This window comes from Lampetra planeri, chromosome 25, assembly GCF_965212315.1.
Source record: "Lampetra planeri chromosome 25, kcLamPlan1.2.h2, whole genome shotgun sequence".
Classification (NCBI taxonomy): domain Eukaryota; kingdom Metazoa; phylum Chordata; class Hyperoartia; order Petromyzontiformes; family Petromyzontidae; genus Lampetra; species Lampetra planeri.
In genome coordinates, this window is record NC_136131.1 from 7,283,197 (window position 1) to 7,294,954 (window position 11,758).

General features: G+C 50.3%; 2 protein-coding genes across 2 annotated transcripts; one reads left to right on the top strand and one right to left on the bottom strand.

The window, feature by feature from the left end:
• The first annotated feature begins 407 nt into the window (after positions 1-407).
• LOC144727361 (RNA-binding protein PNO1-like) lies at positions 408-5,190 on the top strand. Its single transcript, XM_078606117.1, has 8 exons — positions 408-564; positions 818-1,111; positions 2,222-2,371; positions 2,876-2,959; positions 3,111-3,171; positions 3,567-3,684; positions 4,093-4,163; positions 4,473-5,190. Exons 2-8 carry the CDS (start codon positions 839-841, stop codon positions 4,538-4,540), a joined length of 825 nt encoding a protein of 274 aa, XP_078462243.1. The 5' UTR covers positions 408-564; positions 818-838; the 3' UTR covers positions 4,541-5,190.
• LOC144727363 (calcineurin subunit B type 1-like) lies at positions 4,939-11,233 on the bottom strand (the record flags this gene model as incomplete). Its single annotated transcript, XM_078606118.1, has 4 exons — positions 4,939-6,298; positions 7,844-8,028; positions 9,300-9,359; positions 10,813-11,233. Coding segments are annotated over 4 exons (714 nt in total), but the record flags the coding sequence as incomplete, so codon positions are not given.
• Positions 11,234-11,758: the final 525 nt, after the last annotated feature.

Genomic DNA, 11,758 nt, shown 5'->3' on the forward strand with positions numbered 1-11,758 from the left:
ACATGTTTAGTGATAAACAGTTTTAAATACTTATAGTTTATTTTATGTTTAAAAATGTTTTGTGATAATCAGCTTTAAATACTTATATCGTTTTTTAGGTAAAAAAATGTTTCGTGATAAAAACAGTCCTTAAATACTAATACTTTTTAAAACGTTAAATTTTTTTGTGATGAACAGTTTTTAAATAGGCATATAAATAGTTACCTAATAGTAAATATTGAATCCAAGGCAAACCCTTCAATAATACAATCAATAACGTAAGACAGTACTAGAATCATGCAACAAACTAATTTGTGTCATTTTTTCCAGTGAAACATTTCCCAGCCACTCGAGGCCGCTACAGCACCGCAATTTTCCAAATGCAATCGATTTTCTGATCGATTCCCGAACTTTAATCGAATCGTTACGTCACGTCACGCAGTTAACCCGGAAGTCACGCCACCGCGCTGCCCCCTGACCCCGCCTTTCCATCATGGCGGCGCGCACGAACGTGATTCAGGAGCACGTGGCGAGCGCGCAGTGAACGGCTTCTCGAGGTCTTTGTCAAGCCTGGTCAGGGCCACGGTCAGTGTCTCACCCGCGTCTGGCACTCTCTTCACCTCGTCCACTCCTCGCATCGTGTACCGCATCATTTCGCATCTCGTCCACCTTCACACCTCGCCTCACTGCCTTCGCCTGTGCTTCAGATTGCTTTCATTTTCTTCTCTCGTCTCACCTCGGCTCGCTTCTCACTTTCCTTTCCACTCTCGCCTCGTATCGCCGGATGACCATCGGCTACTCTTCCCCCCTCACCCCGTCTCCCCGTTCCCCTCAATAGCGAAACGACAGCCACTCGGTCATGGAGATAGAAGAGGCGACAGCGGCGGTGGCGGCGGCGGCAGAGGTAGCGGACGGTGACTTTCAGCCGAGGAAAGGAAGCCGCGCGTCACGCCGCCGCAAGCGAAAGCTCGAGGTCGGCGACGAGGAGGGCATGGAGGAGGCAGAAACAACAACGACGACGACAACGACGATGGAGATCACCTCGGGAGCCCAGAGTGCGCCTGGGGTCGAGATCTCCGAGCCGGCGGTCAAGAGGCCCAACTTTCCGCCCATCTCCGGGGATAAACTGATGGTTCGGGACACTTCTGTTTACCCTCTCCGAAGAAAAGCTGGCTTTTGATCGCTCATTGACTGGTTCACTTACTCGACCACTCGCTCACACCGCACACTCGTTCAATCACATTCATTGATCAACTCACCCTCTCACCAACTTACTCGCCCATCGACTCGCTAATTCAGTCACCCACGAATAAGTCACTGGCTTACTCAACCTCTCACTCACTCGCCCGCTAAATAACTCGGGTATTGTTTATTAAGTATTCAACTGTATGGAAATATAGCCTTCACATCCGTTATTTAAATCAGTGTAAAACTCCGTATTGCAATGGAGACCTGGTTTATTTCAAAGTTAATTTCTTGATATTTTAAAACTTCGCAACAAAGCAGCACAATGTGTTTGAGGAGTGAGTCACATTTCGATACGTGATCAGCAAAAGCCACTCCCCCTTTAACTGGCCTTCAATTAAGGCATCCCATGACCCCACTAGAGGGACCTCACCTGGTTATAAACCACAGTACGTATCTTCATATCGAGAGCAGAAACATTAACGTAATTGAAGTTTAGTAAGTTGGTGAACAGACCTGACACTGCGCATCAATTCACATTCATGGAATCAGCCAAGTTTCATTTATTCGGTATAGCCCTGTGAGCCATTCGGCTCTTGAATCGGGTGCAACCGCAACAAACAAAAACATGAACAAGAAAACATCTTAAAGTGACTATGTGACTAAGTGCAAACAGAAAATCCAGGGGGAAAAAAACTGCAAAAATTCCAGAAAAAAGCACCGTACACGAATAATTCACGTAGCCCAACGTAGCAGAACGCTCCTGAAAAATATTTTGAATCGGCGTGTCTTTAATGGATAAGCAATAAAGATTATTACAGTTTTAAGTCATCTGCCCCATGGCCATATCACATGTGAAAAGCTAAACTTTGAATATCGAGATTTGGGAGCCACATAACGGCTTCGGGTGGTGATTTGGTTCATACACTTGAAGGGGGGAGGGGTTTCCTTCTAAGTATCTCTCCGGATAAGAGTAGACGATGTGCGTGACGATTATGACCGGTGACATTTTCAGAGCGCGAGATTTGCTGCGTGTTTTTGCACTTGTGGCTCACAGGCCGGCAGCCCCGAGCTGCGCAAGGTGCCCGTACCGGCGAACCGCTTCACCCCGCTCAAGGAGAACTGGATGAAGATCTTCACGCCCGTCGTGGAGCACCTGCAGTTGCAGATCCGCTTTAACCTCAAGACGCGCAACGTGGAGCTGAAGGCGCGTGACCGCGTTGGCGCGACGTAACGGGAGATGCACCTTCACACTGTTGGGGGTTGAAATTGCAGACAAGCGACGCTCGCGAAAGCTGAGCGTACCCACCCCACGTCAGGTCACATGTCTCCCTTGTACGAGACACGTGAAATTGTTTTATGGATTTTGCCCGGGTTAAATTAAGGATTTGGCCGACTGGCCGCAGTTTTAATCTGCAGAAGAAACGGTACTGAGGATCTGTAGGTGAAATCGATTATTAAGTGATTGAATCACTTGTGTAAGATATTACGCAGGTGCTGTTGAATTTAGGCTTACGGTGCAAACAAAATTCAAGGAACAACACCAGTAAAAATACAAATGAGACCGTAAAATCAAGACAAATCATTCTTGGATCGAACCATAATTCATCGAATCACTGCAAAGGGGGGAATCCTTTGGGTAAAAAAAAAAATCTCCCGGTGACCGCTTGCGACGACGCTCACGCCATGCTGTGTGTCGTGCTGCGCGCAGACGTGCAAGGAGACGCAGGATATCGGCGCGCTGCAGAAGGCGGCGGACTTCGTGCGAGCCTTCGTGCTCGGCTTCCAGGTGGAGGTACGATCGTCACGTGGAACCTGGCGGTGGCAGCGCTCGCGCCAGCGCCCACTAGCTCATTAACGACGCCGCGTGGTGGTGGAGACGTGAGTGATCGGTTTCGCTGTGTGAACTGCGGCGGCTCACATCGGCAATTCCTTTCCTCCCGCAGGACGCGCTCGCTCTCATGCGATTGGACGACCTCTTCCTGGAGTCGTTCGACATCACGGACGGTGAGTGCAGAATTCTCGCGCACGGTCGCACGCAGAGGTGCCGCTGCCATTTTGATGTTCGTCTCGCCCCGGTGTTAAAATCGGATCTGAGCCAACGATAAACGACTCTTGACTAATGGAGCAACCAAAACTGTTGTGGGGAAAAAAATCGAATCTATACAAACGAGAGAGTGAAATACAGACGTAATAATCAATTCTCTAATAGATTTTGTTTGGTTAAATGACTATCAAGCCTGCGCGTGATGACGGTGTGCTTGACAGTTATTTCGAAGTTTTTGTCACCGACTCGATGTGTAAGGTCGGTAGCCTCGAGGACAGTTCGGTTTTGGTTTGCGATGCATTTTTAGATCAACTCGTGCTATCACTCACCGCCCCCTCCACCCCCGCCCCCACAGTGAAGCCGCTGAAGGGAGACCACCTCTCCCGTGCCGTGGGGCGCATTGCAGGCAAGGGAGGCAAGACCAAGTTCACCATCGAGAACGTGACGCGCTCCCGCATCGTGCTGGCCGACACGTAAGGCATCTGTCCTTCTGTTCCTCCATCCGTCTTGGCTGCCCATCCGTCTGTCCATCTGTCTGTCCCTCTGTTGAACTGCCCATCCTTCTATTCCTCCGTCCATCCATCTCTCGCTGTCCGTCTGTTTTCCCGTCGCTAAATTAATCTATACAAGCCGAGTCTTCAGATGCACCTGTGCTTAGATGCTGTGTACACAGATCCTAATTGACTTGTATTTTAGTTGGACTTAACTCTGAAACAGCCTCTTCAAACACGACAGTATTAACGTCAAAACACAATTAATTACAATTTAGTATAGTCTACGTCCAAAATCCACCACTGCCAAAGACATTGTATTATTTTTTCTCCCAACGCTTGGTGTTGCGTACGACCGCGTTTCACTTCTCATCGTTTGTTATCCCGCAGGAAGGTGCACATCCTCGGCTCCTTCCAGAACATCAAGATCGCGAGGACGGCGATATGCAACCTCATCTTAGGTACAAATAGCACGGTTGGCTACGTACGGTGCGAAAGAAGTACAACATACATACGTCACACCACGCGGTCACCCCGAGATGTACTGCAATGGGAGGTGCGCGGAATACATAATTATAATAAACGATGGTGATGGTGCGTAAACGTCGCTCGCAACACAATCGGGAAGGGGGGCGGCAGTTGTACAGTGGTCGAGATCGTACAATTGGGAAACCCGCTTGACAATCTGCACACCCACAGGGCGTACACGTTACTACTTCCTGCTTGCTTCACCTGCCCCCCAACCCCACCCCCGTGTGTGTTTTTTGCAGGGAGCCCCCCCTCGAAGGTTTACGGGAATCTGCGTGCCGTAGCCACCAGATCCGCCGAGAGATTCTGAAGCTGCCGTCTCGTCCGCTGCCTTCATCGCGGATCGGCGGATGGGGGGGGGGGGAGCACCAGGAACGATCCCCCCGGGATACCGCTCCGGAGATGGAATCCAACCTTGGACTCTGTTTTATTTTATTATTTGTATTCTTTGGTGAGGAAGCGATTGTGTCTCTCAAACGACTCCTGCGACGCACCGCGCCCAGCCGTGCACCGCGCTTTCAACGCCTACGGCCAGATCGCCCGCAACGTGCCCGATCTCATCACGTCTCGGGAAGCTAAGCAGGTTTGAGCCTGGATAGCGCTCTGATGGGTGACCGCCGTGCACGCTACAAGGTGAATATAGGCCACGGTGGGGCTATGTTGTGGACAGTAGGGGGCATTGCATATAAACCAATTGTTGTGCTGTACTTCTATGTTGCCACGTCTATGCTCCCCTCTGCCAACACGCAATGACCAACGCGTGGTCAAATAGCCCCCACAACTCGCACTGTGGGGAGGCCCTCATCCAGCAGTGGACTGACAACGGGTTGCAACGTGTGCCCATTAAAACGGGCGCCATGGCGATGAGGGTGGAGCGTTCATGCCGATCACGGTCGGCACGACCACGGTGCTTCACGACGTGAGACCGAGTGAATAAACCGCTAACGTTATTATCCACAATGCACTGCGTTCTTGGATGTTTTTTTTCACGTCGCTTATTAAGAACGCGTACGTTGGGGCGAGGAGCACGCAAGTTTAAGAACAACTCCCGAGTTTAATTAAAGTCTGATCAAATTTCGATTTAAAGCTTTCGTGACTGCAGGGATTCATCTTGGTTCTTTCGGTAAAGTCACGTAGAAGGTAAATAATAAAATAATAAAACATGCAATTATTCTCACGACGTTTCGACAGACCTGGTCTTCACCTGAGGACGGCTGCTTGCGTTGTGGCCGAAACGTCGTGAGAATTATTTAATTATGTTTTATTTTTATTATTTTATTATTTCCCTTCTACGTGACTTTACCGAAAGAACCAAGAAGATAAAGTCTGATCACTTAATTCAGTGAGAAGTGCACAGCGTGGAGAGATGGGTTTGGAATTACACGGCGCCAATGAGAATTAGCAATAACTCAGGTGAACAGATTGCCTGATAATAAACGTAAGTGGGCCTCGGATGATAGCTGATGGGTAAGACTAACTACCGCGTGAAAGCAAAAGGAGGGAAAGCTTTCAAGAGGACGTCCACCACAGTTCTGGAGCGATGAGGTCGGCTCATGCGTCGGTGGTGTGCGGATTGTTGTACTGCCGGACCGTGAGAGCTGAAGCCTTGGGGAGGCCTTCAGCCGTCATTGGGGATTGGTGGCGACTGATGCTGATGATTCTTACTGTGGCTCGGGTGACAATGCCGCCGATGATACCTGCAGTTCAAGCAGTGACGGAGAGAATCTGATGTGTTTTTGTAGCAAATGTGAAAATTTTTCCCAAATTAGAAGACTTGACGAGGCTTCTATCCCAGTGATTAAAGATACACATTTGTCTCCTTGGGTTCTCTGATGACGCTGATCCGTCTTTTGGAAAACGAAGCCAAGAGCTGCAGTGTTGCTTTCTCCGAAAGACCCGCTTTGGGCGTAATGGCGATGCTTGTTGGTGATAGTGGTGGTGAACTCTGGTAGTGGCGGTGTTGTCGGAGGAAGTGGAGGAGGGTGCTGTGAACAGAAATTTCGGTGACGGGAAAGGCGTCTCAAATCTCCACGAGCATCTTCGAGTGGAAGTCCAGGTCCCCGATCATCTGTGGGGTCGGCAAGGGGTCATAGGTGAGGACGGAGCCTCCACGTTTGGACGGATGTTTGAGTACGTTCAGTAGAGTTTAGCCATTTAAAATAACCATACTTGAAGTATGGCCAAATAACCCCAACATCCACGGGGTATCCAGAGCTTATTTTCTCACTTATTATTTTCCAGGTCGCTGTTATACTGGACTGTGTGGCGCATGACCAGTAAGCCAGAGCCATCGCAAGAGATGTATACTGGATGTGGTGTTTGCTGGGTCCAGCAATATCCAGGTCACCCACCCAAACCCGGGTAGAATTCAGTCTGAAGCCAATTCCCTCTAGTTTGACATCCCTATCTCAACTTTTATTTTTCACTTCATCCTGATTGTCTCGCTCAGCCAGGGGGGAGAGCGGGGGTTGTCACGAGATGAAAAATCCATTTCAGAAATCTCGCGCGGAGGGACTCCGGCCCTCCCCGTTCCCTCCCAACTCTCAGCCGGGAGCAGCGGTGGTACCACTTGCGCCTCGCATTCTCGACTTGGGCACCTTCCTGTGAGGTTTGTATGTTCTTTTCCGTAGGGGTTTCCTTTGAGTTCTCTCCTTTTCTCCCACAGAAAAAAAACCCCTATAGAATTTAACTGGCATTGGCCAAAAAATCCAAATGCTTTAAAAAATCGCCTGCAACATTGCCCCCCGACTGTTAAAACTTGGCTACGCCAACATCGTAAAAAAGAATCTTGCATCATATCGCGCCGCTCATAGTAGACGTTTACACAGCAATCATCGACTCTTACTGGCAGACTAATGGCCGTGTTCGGGCCAGGTGCTGTCGCCTTGATGTATACAAGTTGACAGCTGCCGCTGGAGATGCCCTTTTAAAAAATGCTGAGATGACATGTACAGTGCTCGGAGACGCCCCATCATGTAGGAGGATGCTGTCTTTTCAAGACATCGGCGCAAGTATCCTGTAAGTCGCGTGACTTGTCTGTGGTCACCCACACTCTAAAACCCTCCGCTCCCCCTCATCTCTCCTGCACCCTCTGCTCCCGTTCCTCCGTTCCTTTTCCATCCTTACCTCGTATGTCCCATTCTCTCCCCTTTCCCGTTCCTTATTCTCTCCCCATGTAACAGTACTTGCTCCCATTCTCGTGGTGTGTGTGTGTGGCCACGGGTACACAAAGACAAAGATCCTCCATATAGTCTCGGCAGACTTGGGGCAAGTGCTGTTAGCGAGTAGCACCTATGAAGGCCCCCACGGCACACGAGGGGGGGTGGATACCCAGCACCACGCCCGGTCGCCTTTGTCTCTCCAATGCATATGTGTTATACATTGCATCAGGTCGACCTAAGGGAGGAGGCCCAGGACCGGGTCAAATAAATCTAATCGTCACTTGGTGTTGGCCGTGTTGGCTGTGAGCACCTCCGCTTAGCACGGCTCGCTCCGTACGGTGCAGAAAGAAGTCCGACGTGCGTGCGTACGAACTCGGGTCGCCAGGTTCGCGGAGCGGGCACCCCAAGCTGCTCCGCCGTCACGAACGCAACACGACAAGCGCCGCCCTTACCGTGCAGAACTCGGGAAAGGAGACTTTCCCGTCGCCGTCCGCGTCGGCCGAGATGATGCTCTTGTCCACGATCTGCTGGAGCTGCGGGTCACGCAGATTGCGCCCCACCATGGTCTTGAGCACGCCGAAGAGCTCCCCGTTGGTGATGAAGCCGTCGCGGTCCACGTCGTAGATCTGGAAGGCGACTGCGACGCCGCAGTTCAGAAGAGGTGCGAAAAAAGTCCAACATGCATCCGTACAAGAGATATTGCATAGGGGCGGGCAGCCACGCGGTCAGTTGAAACTCGTTCAGGTGTGGAGATCTACTCGACAATGTCATCATCAGTGGAGAAGCCGCTTCCACCACTGCCACGTGTGTTGTGTGTGTGGGAAGGGGGGGAGGGCACACTTGCACCGCTCTCTGCGTACAAAACACTCCCCCCACCCTGCACACGCAGCTTCCACGCGTGACCTCTGGTTCTGCGCTGCGTAATGTAAGACAGTCCTCGACATGCGAACACCCGACTTACGAACACCTGCACTTACGAGCCAGCTTCCATGAAATAAAATGTATAAAAATGTTTACATTGATTAGACCGCAAACTAGTACTTGCAAACTCAACCGCGGAACTATTTTGTTGAGCAGAGCGGTAGTCCGCGACAGCCTCGCGCTGGGAGTGTGCGTGCACACGCACGTGTGTGTGTGTGTATGTGAAAGTGTGTGTGTGTATGTGAAAGTGTGTGTGTATGTGAAAGTGTGTGTGTGTGTATGTGAAAGTGTGTGTGTGTATGTGAAAGTGTGTGTGTATGTGAAAGTGTGTGTGTATGTGAAAGTGGGGAGCGGTAGTGTAGCGGTTAGCGTGCTGCGCTATGAACCTGGCGACCTGGGTTCAATTCCCGCTCACGGCCAACACCCAGTGACGATTATCTGAACCGGTCCCTGGCCTCTCCTAGGTCGACTCAGCCTTAAATGAGTACCTGGTGCGGTGTGTAAACATCGCCACTGGGGAGACAAAGGCGGTCGGGCGTGGTGCTGGCCACCCACCCCCTCGTGTACCGTTCCGGCCTTCATAGGTGCTCGGTAACAGCACTTGCCCCTACAGTCTATTAAGGCTATACGGGGGATCTTTGGATCTTTGCTTTGTATGTGAAAGTGTGTGTGTGTGTGTGTGAAAGTGTGTGTGTATGTGATCTCGGTCATCTCGGTCAGTCGACCCGTGGCACCTGGGTCTGCCCCGTGACCTCCTGCCAGCGGGCGTTCGACACTTCACGTGGCCTCAGGGTGCACATGGCCTGGCACAAGCGTCGTGGTGACGTCACCGCCACTTAGTGGCGAATGGCGGTTGTTGTTGTTGTATGTGAAAGTGTGTGTGTGTGTATGTGAAAGTGTGTGTGTGTTGTGTACGCATGGTGGGGGCAGGCGTGTGGTGCGTGGCGATGCCGCGCACACGCCTGTCACACCCGGGTCAGGACTCACACTTCAACTTCTCTTCTTTGGTGCCGTTGATGGTGAATCGCGAGATTCCTTCGATGAATTCTGCCAATCGGACAACAGCAGAAGCGAGAATCTCATGTTAGTCCAGGAAACCCAACTGAGGCTCAGGGCTCATTCTCTGGAGGGCCCTGCCAGGATTGTACACGTACACGTCGACAATTCACTGCTTGGTAAGGGCCTCCCCACCACGGAGGTTGTTTGAACATACTTTATCTCATGCTGGTCAGCACTGGTTGGTGAAGGAGGGGAGCATGGACGTGGGGACATCAGTACAGTACAGCAATTAGTGTTTCGTTGTCTGCTGAATATTTCACCATAAAATAACGCCCCGATCGTCACCAAATCGGCGCTCTCCGAGTCAAGCGGCACGCGTTTATGTAGCAAACATCAGGCGCGTGCAGCGTGTAAAGACTCGACAGTAGTTTGTATTGCACCTCCGAAGAGCATTGTTGGGCAAGAAGTCCAACGGACATATACATGGAGGATGGAGCTCAACAGCCTGGAGGTGCGGAGTGTCAGTATGGAAGATGCGGAATAGAACGTGGTAGGAACGCGAGGAGGTTGTGACGGGTGGGAAACAATTGCAGGATCGCGTAAGAAACTTGGGAGGTTGGGAATCAAGTGTGCAGGGATGGGGTGGAGCGTACCAGGGCAAGCAACCTGGAGGTTCGGAATAGCACGCGACGATTGGCCAACACGGATGAACTGAAAATTAAGACGAGACAATTTTTTATTTTACCAAGTAAGGCGACCTGGCCACAAATGAGAGCTCAACGAAGCGGCTTATTTATAGCAGCCAAATACTGTAAACGCACGTTGATTCCAAATATGGAGGGGAAAAACACCGGAGAAAAATCTACGCGACCACGGGGAGAACAAACAAAACTCCAAATACACAGCAGGCGTCAGGGGTCGTGGTTCGAACCCGCGGCGAGGTCGTTCACATCTCCGAGCTCCCCATGGAATGAATGAATGAATACTCTTAGGTTTTTTCGGTAGTCACGTAGGCAAAAAAATTAAATTAAAATTAATAAAAGTAATAATAGAAATGAAATAATAAATCACGACGTTTCGGAGGCAACACAAGTCTCCGTCATCAGGTGGGACCGTCACAGCCAGATTTACTGTATCAAGTGATACTTGCAGTCACGAAAGCTTCAAGTCTAGAATGAATGAATGAATCCTCTACGCGGAGGAATTCCACCTATCTGTTAGAGTTTTTAACAGACGAGACAAGAAGTCACAGCTTCTCAAGACGCTGGCCTTCCTAAAGAGATGCCGAGATAACAAGGTAATACCCATCGCTTTACAAATACTGTTTTCTGGGAATTTATCTCACTTGATACAGCTATCGTGCTGTGACGGTGCCACCTGAAGACGGAGGCTTGTGTTGCCTCCGAAACGTCGTGATTTTTTATTTTATTTTACTTTTATTAATTTTTTACCTACGTGACTTTACCGAAAAAAAACCCGAAGAATATGAATGAATGCTCGCCTGCTAAGTCGACCTCTCCGTCTCCGTCCGAGTCGAGGATGTCCACCACGCGACGCACCAACGGGTTGTTCTGCAGCTCCGGGAGCGACAGGAACTCATCCGCGCTCAGCGCCCCGGATGAGTCGAGGTCGAGTTTGTGGAAACGCGCGCTTAGGCGGCGCAGGTCGCCCGCCTTCACTGCGGTGGACACAGGTGGACGAGACAACTGACGTGGTGGGCCGGGAGGGTTGTTCGGGTGTTGAATCACGAGGTGGTGATGATCACGGACACATGGGTGGACGATACGGGCGGTACAAGGTGGGACGAGAGAGAAACGGCAGGTGTATTTCCCACTCGGTAAAGGCCAGAAAGCTAAGAAGCGCTTCTTTTTATTTTGCACGCTTTTATTTAACTCACTCTGTCTGCTGTTGTTGTCGTATCCTCAAATCTTGTAACTCAATTTTAACCTACTTTCCAATATGGTATCGACTGCAAACTTGGTATACTTATGTCATACTGATGACAATACTATATTCTATCATTAAAAAAAAAATTTATACCATCTTTTTTACATGTTATGTTTCGCCTTGGGTCTAATTGTCCACGCTCAACTGACGTTGGCTGTAAATCAGCTTCGGGGCCACTTCCTGGAGTCGTGGAGTTCTGCCATTACTCGTACGGTGCATTTCATTAAAACGTGTTTAAAAAAAAGTATTTTTAAAATATTACTTATTTTTTTAAGGGCGACTCGGCCAGCAGACACCGTCGAAGCATTCCGCATTGCGGGGGAAATGAAACAGACGCAGCTACGCACAGACACGCAGACGCGAACACGCACATACAAAGATCCCCCATATAGCCTTGACAGACTGTAGGGGCAGGTGCTGTTAGCGAGCACCTCTGAAGGCCGGCACGGCACACGAGGGGGTGGGTGGCCAACACCACGCCCGACCGCCTTTGTCTCCCT